Genomic DNA, 16,271 nt, shown 5'->3' on the forward strand with positions numbered 1-16,271 from the left:
GTGTAGGAATAAATAGATACAAATGCCAGGATATAAAAAGCATACACATTGCGACTGGGGCATTGTGCACTTGTGTCAATAACCCTTATTAGTTGAAAAGCACAAACTCCCACAAGTCATGCAAGCTCGTGCAATATTCTTGGAAATTCGTCGAACGAGGACGACATTCTGCAAATGCTTTGTGGCAGACAAAAACTTTGACTGGAAAATGATTAAGGTATACGGATAATTGCTTTAAAAAAAAGTCTCTCTTTCTGCAGCAATTAGAGGCAAAGACCCACAACCATTTCAGTTCGGTGCTAAATATAAATGCAAATCACTTTTTAGTTGGATGCAATCACCAGCCAAACACCATGCAACAACCCCCAACTTCCCGAGTGCCACGCCCTGCTTCCTGCCCCGCCCCCTGCTCCAGCGTTAAAAGCATTAACATTGCCAGTGGCAGCGGAGCAAAAACTGAACTGAAGATGCAATTCAAGCGGAGCTGTTGGCATTCTCCCTTAGTTGTGCCACTTTAAAGGGTGGAAATGGCACAGGGATTGCATTTTTCTAATACCTTACTCATGACCAGTGTTTACTAACGGATAATGAAGCAATTATATTTGGATTACACATTATATCTAGCATTTGAAAAAAGGTTTCGTTGTTTTAAACGAATTTTCTGTTCAAGCAACTGTGTGCCATTAATTACAGGGTACTCATAAAGTGCAGACCTTGCACTCGAAGCTCCCCCAAATGTACACACACACATACGTGGCGAGGATGCCCACTTGGGTGACGTGACTCCGTGAAATATGCAATGGTTTTTTGTTATGTTGCTACCAGACTTTCGCATTTCGCCCACTTTATGGCTCCAAATGCTGTTTCCCCTTTACGACAGCCCCTCACCCTTGGCTTTTCCCCCACCGCCGCCGCCACTGTGATTGTGTTGTTGTCTTGCAACTGCCCCAAAGGGGTTGCATGCTGCTCCGGCCGCCTTTGTGCTCGCTGGGCTTTTGTGCCGCAAGTCGGCCGGGTGTTTTAATGGGCGACTGGGTGCAGGGTGCAGGTTGCAGGATGCAGCTGAGTGCTTAACGCTTTATTTTCATTAACATTCCTAAGTTGCCTCTTCAGCGGCTTTAAGCTGTGCGACTGAGCGGCGCATGCGTCGAGGGTGCTGTTAGCGCACAGAGTCCTGCGACAGGACCTGCAATTAGCAACTCGCCATTAGAGGTCCTAATGACATGAAACCATACGTATATGGGCATATCAACATGCCGTGTGCATATGGTATCGCACAAACTTGTGCGATGAAACCTGCTGTAATTGAGTTCCATCAACCATCGTCTTTTCACAAAGGTGAACCACCACCAGCACCACCTACTGCCATTCCCACAGCCGCAGTTAAATTATTAAAGTATCTGTAGGTAAAGGGTAGAAGCTTTTATCGATTTTCATTGTTACACGCTAAAGCAAAATATAGAAGCTTATTATAAATTTATAAATTTCTGCTTTCACTCTTATAAAAGTACAAAATTATGAAATATAATTGAAAGAGGTAAAACGAATTTTTGGTGTTAAAAGATAGAATATAACCTTACATTCTTATATTTTTTAGGTGTACGAATAACTCTATATTCTTTTTGAAGTTACGTATCTATTCTAACAATTCTATGTTCTCAGTTTTCAATGATTTTTTCTCTCTGTGTGGGCCACGTTTGCGGTTTCAAAACACAGAGAATGCTGCGAACGGCGGGTCGACATCCCCGGATATTATTGTTACCAATTGACAAAAAATACATTACAGGATCTCCAAGGTTGGGGTTGAAAGCTCAAACATATGGTGGAACGTTAGGGGGATGTTGGAATAGCTATCGATGCCAAAACACCCACCACGAACAGCTGATAAGGAAAGCTCCGTGTAACTGGGGGTGAAAAAGCTGCGCGTGGAGGGTTTCCCAGTTTTCCGAGCGACTTCCATTGGTTTACATTTCGCCAGCCATCGTGTATTTGTCACAAAATCCAGAGAAAAACCAAGCCAAAAATCAAAATAATCAGCAAAATAATGGAAAAGCGCATATCATAAATTGATATTTGCGTGCTCAAGTGTAAATTGAAGGAACGCGTGCTGTGGTTGTTCTTTTTCGCAGCCCAAAGTCCAAAAATCAATAGGCGTGTTCAAATTGTAAACACGGCAAGCCCTCGGACCAGCCTCTTTCGCTTTCTCGTCCACTCCAACCCCAAATCCCCCAGTGAACTGTGACCGCCAGCTGCCCGAAGTGAAAAGGCCCAGTCGCTATAGAAAAACCGCAAAAATAACCATTAGCCAGCGAAATAATGATTGCCAACTTGGCATTGCCTTTCCTGCTGATCATCGCGGAAGCAGCAGCCACCGCGGAGCAGGTGGAGTACCTGGAATACCTGCAATCTTCGCCGGCGGAGCATCGACTTAGCAAGCGCATGGATTTGGAGGTGTGCATAGGTGAGGCCCACATCCAACTTTATGGTTGGTAATTAGTTGTAGTCTTTTGTTTGTGAGTCTATGACCATAATAACTCAATAATCACCTAGTAATACAGCAGACCAAAAACTTAAACACAAGAGCATTTACGAACTTTTGGAGTTTCTTTCATCTTCTGCCCACAGGCCACTTTGACGTGCATAAGAACACCATTATTCGCACGGGCGAGTCCCAGGCGATTGGTGGCAAGTACCTCCAGGGCATCGAGCTGGACACCATCGAGGAGTGCGAAAGGCTGTGCTGCGAGACGGACGCCTGCGATGTGTACATCTTCGAGCGGAAGGCGGGCGGCTATTGCTATCTCTTCGAGTGCGGTCCTCCGGAGGATTTCCGCTGCAAGTTCACCCGACACGCCAACTACACCAGTGCCGTGCTGAATCCACAGCCCAAGCCAGTCAGTGAGCTGGTGACCACGCCGCGACCGCAGTTGCCCCACATTCCCAGCAACAATGTGTCGCAGCAGGAATGGGAGCTGAGCAACCTGAAGCTGAAGCCGGAAGCGCGCGACAAGCCCACTGTTTCCACCGCCGCTGTGGTGGCTCCCACATCGGGAACGGGAACGGGAGTGGGTCTGGGTGTGGGCCAGTCGCCAGTTTACCAGTCTCAAAGTGGTGAGTTGTGGCCGGGTTTTCGATACCTCGTACTACATATAAATCTAGGGTATATGCGACTTGAAACTTAGAGAAACATTTATAACGATAATTTCAATTTATCATCTATATCAATCGGTTTCTTGGCTAATTGTCTGTCCACTTTGGCTTCTTAAAAGCTATTTTGAGAGCCTAAGAAATATTCTCTAGAGAAACTAACGTAACCACTTTCAGTTCCCGCCGCGCATTGTGGACGCTTCCAGTTCACCTGCCACTCCGGCGAGTGCATCGCGGTGTACAATGCCTGCGATGGAATACCGCAGTGCGAGGATGGGAGCGACGAGGGACCGGAAGTGAGTTGCACTTTCACCTCCAGCCAAATACACACACTCCCTCAACCGTTAATTGCTAACCCCATTTTCAGTGCAACACCGTGCTGTCGACAGCCACAAAACCGGCCACTACCAGCAGCAATTTGGAGCCCGTGAAGCCCATGGTGTCGCAGTATGTGCCCGTGCAGAACGTGCAACAGACGCAGCAGGTCGTGGCCCAGCAGATGCAGCAGCAGCAACAACAGCAGCAACAGCCGCAGCAGCAACCACAACATGTCATTGTTTTGGGTCCACCACCGCCACCGCCGCCTCCACCGCCCATGGTGAACAATCGGGAAGATGCCGCTGCCTGGGCCAACCGCAAGATGATTGCCGAAGGGCAGCAGCAGCCACAGCAGCAACAACAACAGCAACTGCATCAGCAACAGCAACTGCAGCAGCAGCAACAATCATCGCAGCCACAGGCGGAGATCATCAACACGGGTTAGTATAGATAAGGGGTCTAGGAAAATATATTTAAGATTAAAATATAGATTAGGATGATTATTAGGAAGCTGATGTATTTAAACCAGATGAAGTGTCAAAGATTAGATTTATTGATTATTAAGACTACAAAGATTAATATACGATGTAGTTCCCAATTGATGGTATCTTACTAATCCACAGAATCATCCACGCTAACAATCATAAGTTGGCAATCATACAGGGCTTTTTCTTTATTTTTTATATATAATTTATTGTTTTTATTTTATTACTCACACCCAAGCAAAGCCGCTGCACTGCACCCGTTGCATTAAGTTGTTAATTAAAGTCGATTGAGTGTCCAGCAGCAATTAGTTGTAGCCAGGGACTCCAGCCCGACGAAAACTAAAAGCTGAGTAAATATTTATGAGGACAGGGAATGGGAAGTGATCCCCGGAGGCAACGGCGCTCCAGTGCGAAATTAGCACACAAATGACCGGCACAGTGCACGCAATGATCCCACTGCCATGGCCACTTGGCCACGACACACTCGCACCCTTGTTCCGGGGCTTTTCTGCTGGGAAAATCGCAAATAGCCCATCAGCTTTCATTGTGTGAAATGGGAGCTGCCGTCGCTCGAAATTGATTTACGAATGTTTGCGCCCTGTGCGTGCAGTGCCCCTGTCTGCGATTAATTAATTCAATTAGCTGTGCGTTAACCGGGAGACACACACTTCATGCTTCCTAGTGACGCCTCCGCCTCCGCTTTCTTGCAGACGCACAGAGCCACATATTCAGCCACAAAGGCGGCCTCCAGCTGCAGCAGCCGGCAAACGGACAGGGGCCACCGCCGTCGCCAGGTCAGATGGTTCCGGGTCAGATGGCGGGAGCAGCGCAGGTTCAGGTTCAGGGGCAATCTCCAACGCTCCAGCTGCCCGGCTATGAGGCCAATCAAGCTGTGTACGGGATGTCACGCACTGGAATCTACATGCCACAGCAGCAGGCGCAGCTCCAGGCTCCAGCTGGCCAGCAGCAGCAACAGCAGCAGGTGCAAGCGAGTGTGGTGTGGCCACAACAGGCTCCATTAATTCCGCAACAACAGTCGCCCGTGCAACAGTCGCAGTCACTGATGCCGCAGCAATCTGGTCATGTCTATGCCGCTGCTCCGGCCATCCAATCTCCGCCAGCTGCGCAACAAGCCATGTTGCCCGTTCTAAATGCAGCACCCGTAGCTGGGAAAAATCAGGGTGCAGCGGCAGATGGGGACTACGATGATTATGACGAGGAAACGTACACGGAGGCACCAAAAAAGGTAAGATCCGATGAAGGAATATAGATTAGCATTAACCATTATTTTTAAACCCACAGAAGCAGCACAAGCACAAGAAGGTCAAGACGAAGACGGCCAAGGATCCCATTGAACTGGCCCTGGAGCAAAACAAGCTTCAACCGGATGGATCCCTTCCAGCCCTGCCCGTTCCCGCTTCCCCGGTCCACGAGCAGTACAAGATGATCCACGACAACCTGGCGATGGAGTTCCGCGATCACGACGGTCACTCGGAGCGACCTGGCGGGGCGGTCCTCTCGCTGACCCTAGGTCTGCTGGTCACCGCTGCTCTGGCCATTCTCATCGGGTGCAGGATGCGGACGGTGACGCGGAGGGCACGACGACTGGGCGGCAAGACGCCCTACTCGCAGGAGGCGGACTTCCTGGTCAACGGCATGTATCTGTAAGCCGGATGCCTGTGGATAAAGTTGGGGGCTAGCCAAGATTCGTTGTGTTGTTCCAGGTGCGGGAAGGCGTGCGGATACATGTATTTACGATTAATTGTGTAATAAAAAACGTATTTTATATAAACAAAGATATATCAAATAAAACAAACTTAAACTGAGCGATTGCCTTACCTGTGGACCGATTAAAGAGCCGAAAGTATAATTTTATAATATTTTTTATTTAAGTTCCTTTCCATTTGCGATTTCAGTTTTGTTTTGGTTACGAAAAAAACTTACAATTACTTTGTTACGAAATCTTGTTCTCAGTTTTTTCAATGAAGTGACGACGATGACTGGTTTAGTCATTAAAACTACAAAATAGTAGGAAGTTGGTTTTTATTTATATTCTTGATTTTTTTCTTCTTTTTTGCTTTATATATCAGCATTATGCTCGTAATTGCCTTTGTTCAAAATAACAAATTTCGCTGTGGTGGAGCCTTTTTAATGTTCAAGTCTAAAATCATTATTAGTGAAAGGTAGTATTTGGCCAAAAAACAAATTTCGAACGATTAAAAATATCACATTAAAAACCGAATTAAAATCAAACCGAATCCGATTTTATATATAAATAACACAAATTTATTTAATTTTGTTTTGGAATTTGGAATAGGTTGTCTTAAGTTTTGTATACATAGATTTATTTCGTTTTTCGTTTACCACTTCGTTTTTAGTCTTTTGTTGTTGAGAATTTTCCTTGCTGTGGCCAGTTTTTTTTTTTTTTTTTGTAATGAAAATCATCTTTTACGAAGTTTACTGCCCTGACATTGGTTGCATTAATATTACGCATTACGCATTAAAATAGGCTTTTCTCTTTACTCGTTTAGCTCCATTTTCACTTAACACTGTACACATATAATGTAAACTAATTGTATTTATATTTATTATGCAGTTGAATAGTTTATAGTTTAATATGTCAATGTGCAATTCATGATGCAGTTTTTCATCGAATGTGACTCGTTACAATGTTTTCGGTTGCTAAGCGATCTAAAAACAAAACTAGTTTCCGAAAAATACAACACAAGAAATTTCCAAATGTTTTTACAACTTCTGTATTAACCTGATATAAATATAGACTGAATTTGGATTGGATTGGATTGACTGGCTATTGGCGGTTGCTCTTCGTGTTACGGTAGTTGTTACTGTTAATTTAGTAGTTATCGTACTTTAATATATATTTATAAAATAGACTTTCTCCGTTGCAGGATGCGAATTTTCGTTTCTGTTGTTGCAGTTTTCGGTTCGTGGTACATGCACGATGCCAGAACTTACGCATCATGTTGCGTACCTGAAAAACGAGCAGACAGTTTAATATGTTTGTTTACTCGGCTTTCCAGCAGTAATTCACCTTTTTGTCCAAAGACGCGCAATTCGATCGTGCTCCTCACGATTCTGCAAATATTGCGTGGCAATGCTGCCCACCAGCGGATCGGCTGTAAAGACACATGATATACTCATTAGATCATGTTTATTAAAGCCCTATGAAAAGCTAAATCAAAGTGGAGAACACGACACTGTGCATCAAAGTCCAAAAAAATAAGTCTTACCTGGATTACAGTCTGTGAGCAGGGAGCAAATTGACAGCAAGACCTTTGATATGGTCAGCGCCGGCGACCAGTTGTCCTTGAGTATGTCCAGGCAAATGACGCCCTGGCTGTTGATGTTGCAGTGATAGATGCGCGTGCGGAACGTGACTTTGGGTGGCTTGAAGGGATACTCCGGCGAGAAGTGTATGTCGAGGAAGAAGACGCCGCCCTCGTAGACGGATCCGGGTGGTCCCAGTATGGTGGATACCCACTCGTATAGGTTGTCGCCCTTGGGCCCGGCACTGCAGTTGGGCGGTGGGTCCAGTGTGATCTCGGCCAGCTCCTTCTGTATGCGCTTGGCCGAGGTACCGAGCGCCTTGGATATCCTGGGCGTCGTTTTGGCTTCCTTGCGCGGCTCATCTCCGCCACCAGCATTGCTGCCGGAGGCACCTCCGTTGGCGTTGCTGCCCCTGCCACCACGTGCCTGCGGAGTTCCGGCAGACGTTGGCTGGCTGGGATTGCTCACGTTGCTGGTCGTTGTGCTGGGTGCACTGGGCGCATTTGAGGTGGCACTGGAGGTGGCCACCTCGCCGGCACTGCCCGCTGCTGGGGTTGAAGACATTTTTGGTCTCGTTTCTTCGAACTGAAATATATGATGTTTGGTTAGATTATGGTTTATATAAACGATAGACGATTAGATCCATAGAAAACTGGTGAAATATGCATCCAAAGCCTACTTGGAATTCACATTTATTTTGAAAGAGAAATCCCTTGTTGCCTGCACTTCATTTGTGCGTACGAATGTACTTGATATGAAAAGTGAGGCCAGTGGAGTCCGGCTATTATAGGCGAATCTTGGCCGGGGCTTCCCCAGGGTCCTTGACCTGGTTTTCCACCCAGTTTGTGCCCCTTTTTGATGACAGGGGTTTGCTTTTTTCGCAAAAACGCACGCATTTCTATTGAGCAGCGGCAGCGGCCATTTTGGCAAACCCCCCGACAGTAAAAAGTGGATTTTGCCAGGGATTCGTTGCCACGACAGTGGATGCTACTCCCAACCGGGATCAGGTGATAGCTGGACAACCATTTGCCCCCAGAGTTTCGAGAGCATGTGCTGCATGCCGCAAAAAATCAATCAGCAGACATTTGCAAAATGCCGCCGCCGACGGCGGAGGATGATGATGACGGCGCTGCCTCCGCCGCCTGCAGCTCGATTGCACAATTTCGCGGAATTTGGACGCCGATTAGGTGGGGTCTATCTTGGGGCCAGCCCGTGAAGCACTATACACACCTCACTATCGCAGTTTCTTTCACTTTTTTCTATCACAACACTTGCGAAAATGATTCTCCCTGTGTCGCCTGCTGCCCTCTCGCTCGCACTCTCGCGCACACGGCCTTCGCAGTTGGTGCACGGCTGTTCCGCTGGCGTCCTCGGTGGGTGGCAGTGTGGGCGCTCCAACTCCTCGACGGCTCACGGTCGCGATCGCTATTATTTCGCTAAATTATAGTTGGCAAATTACGAGGCGACGCAGAGCCGACTTTATCTTTGTTAGAAACTCGATAATTTGTATGTTTGTAGCCAGCTATCGCTCCGGGTCCGTCTCTAGGTGCTCGCGCTGGCCGCTCATCCCCAGCGAGCTATCGATGTTTGGCTTCTGGCAACCCTCTTTTGCACTTTCTAGCACTCTGGCAGCTCACAAGCGGTTCCCATCAAAAAAATATTCAAGTATTGAATTAGATAAAAAGAAGAATATTTACACCCCCTTCGCTAATTTAAGTGAAACATACCAAATGTAATATTTTCCAATATTTACTTTAAAGTTTAAACTAGTTTTGTATTTATAAAAAGTTTACAAGTTTTGGGATTACTTCGTCTCCGTATCTTCCGCTAGCGCCTTGCGAGATTTGAATACGCGCACCGAGTTGTCGACACCACCGGATACAATGTACTTGGGATTGGACCAGTCAATGTCTAGGACCTTATCGCCGTGACCCAGAAGATCGTACAGTGGGGCCTTCGGACTCCTGCAGTCCCACAGCTTATTCTGGTTGTCATAAGCTCCGGAGACAAATAGGAATTCCTCCGTGGTGGACCACATGACGGTCTGCACCCAGGCATTATGTCCCAGGTAAGTATTCCTTACCACTGATCCCTCTGAAAGAACAAAATTATATTGGTAAGGTGGAAGTTCATTGGTGATATTAGGGTATCAGATCATACGGTTTGTCCTGGGATCATAGAGCCGCAGATTCTTGTCCGCCGAAGCCGTCAGTATCAGGCGATTCAGCTTTGAGTAGCTCGCATCGAATATGGACTTGTTGGTGGATATTTCGGTTTTAATGCCCTCAAGGCTCAGATCCCACACCTTGAGAGTGTAATCCCAGCTGCCAGTTAGCAGAGTGGTGGCATCCATCCACTGCACGGCTGATACGCTCTCACGATGTCCCTGCAGCGTAATTTTGGGGGTCTGAAAGGAATTGTAAAGGTGAGTACAAGTCTAAATATAAATGGAAAGACTACTCACTCTCACACCGCTCTCCTTCATCCGCTTCGAGCTCCCCTCGACTCCATCGTCCAGCTCTGCTGACCACACCTTCAACATCGTGTCCCAAGAGCCCGTGGCAAATCTCAGGCCATCCGGACTCACGCTGACACTGTCGACGCCTCGCTCGTGGCCCTTGCACACGGAGACACAGTCCACCGCGTTTGAGCCCACGTTCCACTTCCACAGCATGGCAGTCTGGTCCTGCGAGGTGGACACAAAGCGTCCCGTCTCCTCGTCCAGCGATATCCAGTCCACCGCCTTGATGGGCGCCGTGTGCCCAGAAATAGTGAGAATGTGCTTGCCCTTGTTGGTCCACAGATTCAGGGAGTTGTCGTAACACCCAGAGAGGATCCACTTTCCTCTGGCCTTCACCGCGGACACCCAGTCGTCGTGCAGCAGGCAATCCTGTGGCTCTGGCGCCGGGAACCGCTCCACATACTCGATCTCGATTGCGTCCTCGAAACTGATGGCCTTCTCGCGCAGGTGATCGCACAGCCGGCCCCGCAGGTACTCATCGAACACCAGGAAGTCGAACTCCGTGTCGGAGGAGCCATCTTTCTGGCGCAATAGTGCGTTCACGAATGTGTTTAGCTCCACGGTGGTGACGGTGCCATCGATGGCGTACGGCACATCCGGCACGGCATAGCTGGAAAAGGGTATCTTTATTAAAATCGCATACTGGTAGAGATTCTGTATGGACACTCACTGCTCCTGCTTGGTCTTCAGGTGCACCTGCACCTGCCCCTCGCCGTTATCCACATCCATCTCCTGGCCCACGTGCGTTTCTATTTGGCTGGATAGGGATTGGGGTGTTCCCGCGTCTATTTACGACGTTTATGATTTAACTCCTGTAGGTGGCACCAGTTGTTGACCACTAAGCTAGAGGTTCTTCCTTTGGGATATTCTTGTGTTAAATAATATTGAAAAGAAGCGTGTTTTCAAACGAACTATGGTAAATGCAACAAATACACGCGAAAGCACTAAAAAAGGCCATAGCGCATGCCGGAATAAAAAGTTATCGCATTGCTATCGCTGTGCTCTTATCGAAATACCTTATCGGATTATTATCAACCGTTACTACTAAGCGGAATTTTTAAATTTCAATTTCAGTGTGTTCGTTGAAACTAACCGATTATATTTCTCTATAATGTTACTCATCAAGATCGAAAGCCTCCTGATTGCATCACTGCTGATTTTTGTTTCTCCTTATTTATTACTACAAAAATATGTAAGCACTTACGGAGATACGAGCCAATTCGCAATACTGATAATTAAATATTTTTTTGCAAGCAAATCAGGCGCAGATGATTTGCTGTAATATAGCCACTAACTGCTTCTCTTTCTTTTGATCGTCTTACGCAAAATGGAAAAATAAGAAACCAAAAAATGCACAGCCGCGGCGGCAATTTGTAAATGACTCTTCAATCTTCAAAGACTGGTAATTGTTAATTTTTTACGTTCAGGCTATTAATATGAACCAGATAGCACCTGAAAGACCACTTTGCGGCCGAGTGTTCACTGGAAGGTTAAATGCCACTTGACATTTCTGAAGTGGCGCTTAACCTTCGCATCAAAATTGGACAAATGCCCAAGAAAATAAAAAATTTCCAATAAAAAAATGTATTCACCTTAATGGGTCGATGGGGATATTAAGCTGGGAAGTAATAACACTGTTTTCGGTACTACTACATTGTGCCACCATTTTGGCTTCACAAAAAACCAGAAACGAAGCGAAATGAAAGAGCCAAAGCTTTCCAGATTTTCGGGGCTTCCAGCGGCGCAGCTCAGCTTATAAAACGTGCATTGCGCCTGCGCAGCCGAAACATTACAACAAACGACGCGCGCAAGGTAAGACCATAACCAAGTCCAGTCCGAGTTGGGCGCCACTGAATCCGGTCATCTTTGCAGTTGAATCCCCTCGAGAAAACCCACAAAATGAAAGTGTTCGCGCTGTGTTCGATGCTCGCCCTGCTCCTGGCTGGTGCCCAATCCCTGCCCCAGAATCGCGAGGGTGCCGCCTACACGAACGAGGCGATCCGGCAGGCGCAACAGACGCTGCTCATCCCCAAGGATGCCCAGATCCAGAACGTGCAGGAGGGCATCGAGTTGGGCGCCTACGAGCAGATACCCGGCAACCAGCGCATCAACCTCTTCGAGATCCTCGGCGACCAGGTGCCCTCCGAGGTGATAAACAACCTGCAGTCCCAGGTCGACCAGATCGGTCGCAACTAAGTCGTAGGATCACTTCCTTGGTTAGCTCATTGCATTTCGCCCTCATTGTTAAGTTTCTCACTAATAAAACGAAAACATTACACGTATTTAATCGCAGCGTTTATTTATCACCCAAAACAATTCGAAAAAAAAAGTATAGAAAGCGAAAGTGATCCTCCCCGAAAACCAGTTGGTTCCTCTGCAAATGAACTCTTGATTCGAATCGAGTGATTTATTGGAGTGATTTGTGGCTTTTTCCTAACGATCTTCGCCGACTTTCTCCTCGCTGATCCCGCTGCGCATACGAATTAACAATAAAAGTCGGCACATTGCTATCGCATGGCATGGTATCCTATCCTCAACCTTGTTACGTAACCGGGGGATGGGAATGGCGATGGAGTCGCTGGTAACCCGAGTGGTTGCCCCGCCGGCAACTTTTGTGCTGCGGTCGTGATGCAACAGTTGTCGTCGTGATTGTTTTCCTCGGACTTTTATTTATTTTTTTTTGTATTTTGTATTTTGTTGCTTTTTGCTGGGCTTCGGTTTGTTTATTTAATTTCTGGTAATTGCCGCCACATGCACTTGCATGTGTAATGAGTTGTACGTGGAGGGGGCGTGGCATGGCCGCAGGTACGGAGGTGCTGCTTGCATAACATCTGGGTGGGTCCGATGATCGTAGGGTATTTTATAGGGCCTACTACCCTGATTTTTGCAGCATATATGGGGATATTGAATACCTATATGCGTGAATATGAAATCATATCAAGGTTACTTGATTATTTTCTAGTAGGAAATCTTTATCTGTATATATTTCCCTTTTCCTCATTAAACTTAAAACATGTATCTTGTGTGTTTAGAATTACCTCATTTTTATTTCGTACTTCATACATTGTTAAATGAGCTTCAATCTAAATTTACGCTAGTTAAAGTATTTTCATAATATAGTTTAATTATCTCAAAAAATCTGTGTGGTATGTGTGTGAGTGATAGTGTGCACGATCATCGCCTAAATAAATTATGTTCATATAGGTAATTAATTATTTATCATACTCGTATGTACTAACTAAAGAATGACTGCGTTTTCATTTTGACACTTTTCTTCGTTTTGAAATTCACTCGAGCTTTTGATTTTCCTTTGCAGGAAAATCCTGCGATAATCATCAAGACTCAATGTCAAAGTAAAATTAGTTTAAATTGTATATAAATTATGGTTAAAGTAGGAGTAAATTGCTTTAAATTAAAACTTTGCCATATTCAGTCTAAACTTAAAAGCTTTTCAATTCAAAGAGGACTACACAGTTGGCCATTGCATTGAACCATTTCTCAAAATCATTTGCATTCGTTATGAAATAAATTACAAATTAAATAAAATCATGATGGGATAAAACAAGTTAAATAATTTCTCCTTCGTTTATGTTGCGACTTATTCGATGATTTCCAAATGTGGGGGCAATGGTTGATTTTGTTTTCAGTGCACTTAGCTCAATACGTATGTATAAATTAGAAGTATAACTAAGCAATATGGATTGCCAGATAATGGAAACATTTCGTTATTGCATTTGGGGAGCCCAGCTTTGCTAATCTGCTAATCATACATTAGTTAGTTAATGATTACGTTCGTAAAGTTGATAAATTCAAAGGTCGTTCTATGCAGTCTATGGAAATGATAATGGAATCTTCTTCCCCTTTCTTCTGGCTACTTAAACCTAACAATCTGCCGCCACTCTGCTCACTGAATGGTTGGTTGGATGTTCGCTGCTTTCCAGGCCACTAGGCCCCATGGTGTCCGTATGTACAATAAAAGGGTTAGATCTGCCAGGTCTGCCAGCTACTCCAGCCGGCGATCCTCAGTAGATCCGCTGGAGGTATAGACGCCCCAATGGCAGTGCCCGCTCCACAAAGCTCTTCTCGGCCCTCGCCGACGATTTGTCCAGTCCACTGGCACTGGTCCTGGCCACCGTTTCCTGGCTCTCGTCCAGCTTCAGGCTCTCGGCATCGGCCTTGGGATCCACACCGCCCACCTGGCCCGCTCCCGAGCCCAGTTCATCGATCTCCAGCGTGGACACCGAATTGGTTTTGGGGGTGACGGGCTCCCTGATCTCCCCGCTGCCCAGTTCCATCTCCTCGCCCTGGCTGATCTTCTCCAGCTGCAGATCGCTGCCGTTCTGGATGCGCGTCTCCCCGGATATGTCCTCGCCACTGTACATCAGCAGTGGCACCAGGGAGCTCTTCTCGTGAATGGATGAGCCGGACGCCATCATTTCCTCGGTGGTAGAGGACTTATCCTGGTAGAGATCGATGTCGCCGCCACCACTTCCGCTGCCACTGCCATCCAGGCTGGTATCGGGCGCCAGTTTCACATGCCTGTGGTCCACCTCGAAGGGACTGGGTATGCTCCGAGGCTCATCCTTCTCGGACTCGGCTATGTCCTCCAGCTCGACGAGCGGAAAGTTCACGTCCCGCAGACTGAAGTCGTCCTCGGGCAGCGAGGGATAGGCTGGATTGGATTCCACCTGGGGCACATCATCATCCACGTCCATGTGATGAGTGGAGCTCGCTGGCGGCATCTCACTGCTTACTGCGACGGAATCGGAGCTACTCTCGACATCGGACTTGGTGGTGTTTGGAGTGATCACGGTTTGGATGGTGGGTGAGGTCTCGCTGGGCTTTGGTGGTGCATCCGTTGTTACTTTGACCACTGTTCCAGGTCCCTCGGTGGTGGATATGATGTGGTAAATGTTGTCACTGCCCGCCGTATCGGGCTCAAGTTCCCCATCGGACGGCTCCACCAGCGAATCTCTGAAGCCATTCTGCACGAATATGGGCAGTGCGGATTCCTCGTAGTTCTTGGTGCTCAGTGTGGATCCCTCGGTGGTGTATTCCCGCTTGATGTTCACCTTGCTGGGATCGTTGCTGGTCAGCGGCTGCAGTCCGTCGGCGTTGTAGGTAACCAGCGGCTTCACCTGTTGCTCCACTATGATGCTACTGCTGGGCGAGAGGGGTCTTTCGATGTAGCCAACCGAGGCGATGAGCTTTAAGCTCTCGGTGCCGCCTGGAAGTGCTTTCTGGTTGCCGTCTTGGCTGGGCACTGGTGTTGCTGTGGCGTCCGTTGGTGTTGCTGCCGTCGCGGGTGATGTTGCTGCTGCTGCAGTGCTGCTGATTGCCGGTGCTGCTGCTGCTGCTGCTGTTGTTGCTGCTGCTCCCGCGGCTCCTGCTGATCCTGCAGTGGTGCTGTCTACGGAGCTGCTGGTTACTGGTGGTGCAGGTCCCTCGGTGGTGAGCATCAAATTGCTCTGCTTTCTGGTCGGAATCGATGGCTTGGCCTTGTTGTCATCGGTTATGCGGATCTCCGTGGGCTTGGTGATCTCCTTGATAGTGATGTTCCAGTTGAATCCAGCCGGCTGAGCGACTGCCATCGGTTTCGCCGTGGAAGTGGTGGAGCTGCTAACGGGCTCGCTGGCCAGCGGTGGATTATTATCGAGAACTGAGAAAACGATTTGATTTAGTGAACACTGGTTGATCAACCTGCAGCATTGGCAAACTCACTTGGACAATTGTCGTACTCCGGACAGCAGCGACCGGGCACGTATTTGGGCATGCAGTCATCTCGCCGGAAACAGGTCACCGGGCTGCAAACAATCTCGCCGCCTGCAACAAATGGAGTGTGTTTAGGCCAAAGTGTTGGACCAATAGTCGAAAATTCTACGAAAATATTGCTGAACGAGGGTGTGAAGCGGCCTTTCAATATTTGCTACACTACAAAGAATATTAAAGCTCTTGGCTTCGAAAAAGTATTGATGATCTAACCAGAATAGTTATTTATTTTATTGATTCCTTAAAGTTTAACTCATACGTTGCATCATCAGAAATGTTAGGTGCATTAATTGGCATAAGGAATTATATGAAGCGAGGTCATGAAACTTTCCCCAGGCTCTCCACACCCAAGGATTCCAACATAATTACCCCCAGTTCCCTGCTAATTGGCAGACAGCTGGATGCACTCACCTTTGCAGTAGCACACGGTGCACGGCGTGTCCGGGGCAACCAATTTATCACCATTGGCATAAGTTTTGCCATCCTTTTCGCAATCTGGAAAAGGAGCACAGTGGAGATTTGCATAAATGCATCCGAAAGTGGGTGCGCCGCCATGGATTCGCTCACTTACCGCATTTATAATCGGGGCAGCAGTGGCCAGTGCGCTGGATGGCACGACAGCTAGTTTGGTATTGGCAACGGGTCGCGGATTCGGCCACCCAAAGTCCATCCTGCAGGCATTGGCCTATAAACAATTTGAATGGAGTGCGACGCGGCGCATTGTTTGCCGTTTAGTTTTTGGG

General features: G+C 47.3%; 5 protein-coding genes across 6 annotated transcripts in view; 2 read left to right on the plus strand and 3 right to left on the minus strand.

Annotated features, from left to right (window-relative positions):
* Nucleotides 1-1,909: 1,909 nt before the first annotated feature.
* Nucleotides 1,910-5,776, plus strand: LOC6731881 (RNA polymerase II degradation factor 1). Its single transcript, XM_016179957.3, has 6 exons — nucleotides 1,910-2,461; nucleotides 2,626-3,111; nucleotides 3,325-3,443; nucleotides 3,515-3,905; nucleotides 4,661-5,196; nucleotides 5,253-5,776. The coding sequence occupies exons 1-6, from the start codon at nucleotides 2,317-2,319 to the stop codon at nucleotides 5,616-5,618; spliced, it is 2,043 nt and encodes a 680-aa protein (XP_016024554.1). The 5' UTR covers nucleotides 1,910-2,316; the 3' UTR covers nucleotides 5,619-5,776.
* A 200-nt stretch (nucleotides 5,777-5,976) lies between these two features.
* On the minus strand, nucleotides 5,977-8,783 carry LOC6731882 (ubiquitin-conjugating enzyme E2-24 kDa). Its single transcript, XM_016178463.3, has 4 exons — nucleotides 8,469-8,783; nucleotides 7,202-7,823; nucleotides 7,003-7,087; nucleotides 5,977-6,942 (listed from the first exon to the last, which is right to left on the minus strand). The coding sequence occupies exons 2-4, from the start codon at nucleotides 7,800-7,802 to the stop codon at nucleotides 6,930-6,932; spliced, it is 699 nt and encodes a 232-aa protein (XP_016024555.1). The 5' UTR covers nucleotides 7,803-7,823; nucleotides 8,469-8,783; the 3' UTR covers nucleotides 5,977-6,929.
* Nucleotides 8,784-8,971: 188 nt separating this feature from the next.
* LOC6731883 (ribosome biogenesis protein WDR12 homolog) lies at nucleotides 8,972-10,742 on the minus strand. Its single transcript, XM_002078982.4, has 4 exons — nucleotides 10,430-10,742; nucleotides 9,703-10,369; nucleotides 9,399-9,645; nucleotides 8,972-9,332 (listed from the first exon to the last, which is right to left on the minus strand). Exons 1-4 carry the CDS (start codon nucleotides 10,486-10,488, stop codon nucleotides 9,043-9,045), a joined length of 1,263 nt encoding a protein of 420 aa, XP_002079018.1. The 5' UTR covers nucleotides 10,489-10,742; the 3' UTR covers nucleotides 8,972-9,042.
* A 722-nt stretch (nucleotides 10,743-11,464) lies between these two features.
* On the plus strand, nucleotides 11,465-12,046 carry LOC27206552. The gene is made up of 2 exons (XM_016179958.2): nucleotides 11,465-11,571; nucleotides 11,632-12,046. The coding sequence occupies exon 2, from the start codon at nucleotides 11,659-11,661 to the stop codon at nucleotides 11,953-11,955; it is 297 nt and encodes a 98-aa protein (XP_016024556.1). The 5' UTR covers nucleotides 11,465-11,571; nucleotides 11,632-11,658; the 3' UTR covers nucleotides 11,956-12,046.
* Nucleotides 12,047-12,779: 733 nt separating this feature from the next.
* LOC6731885 (mucin-5B) overlaps nucleotides 12,780-16,271 on the minus strand; it is a 39,587-nt gene continuing 36,095 nt past the window's right edge. For both annotated transcript variants that reach the window (XM_039298377.2, XM_044923897.1), the window contains 4 exons: nucleotides 16,100-16,213; nucleotides 15,940-16,023; nucleotides 15,481-15,582; nucleotides 12,780-15,418 (listed from right to left, as the gene is read on the minus strand). In XM_039298377.2, the coding sequence (XP_039154311.1) occupies nucleotides 13,782-15,418; nucleotides 15,481-15,582; nucleotides 15,940-16,023; nucleotides 16,100-16,213 (1,937 nt within the window). In that variant the 3' untranslated portion in view covers nucleotides 12,780-13,781. The remainder of the gene's footprint in view (nucleotides 15,419-15,480; nucleotides 15,583-15,939; nucleotides 16,024-16,099; nucleotides 16,214-16,271) is intronic.

Source organism: Drosophila simulans, chromosome 2L (assembly GCF_016746395.2).
Source record: "Drosophila simulans strain w501 chromosome 2L, Prin_Dsim_3.1, whole genome shotgun sequence".
NCBI lineage: Eukaryota > Metazoa > Arthropoda > Insecta > Diptera > Drosophilidae > Drosophila > Drosophila simulans.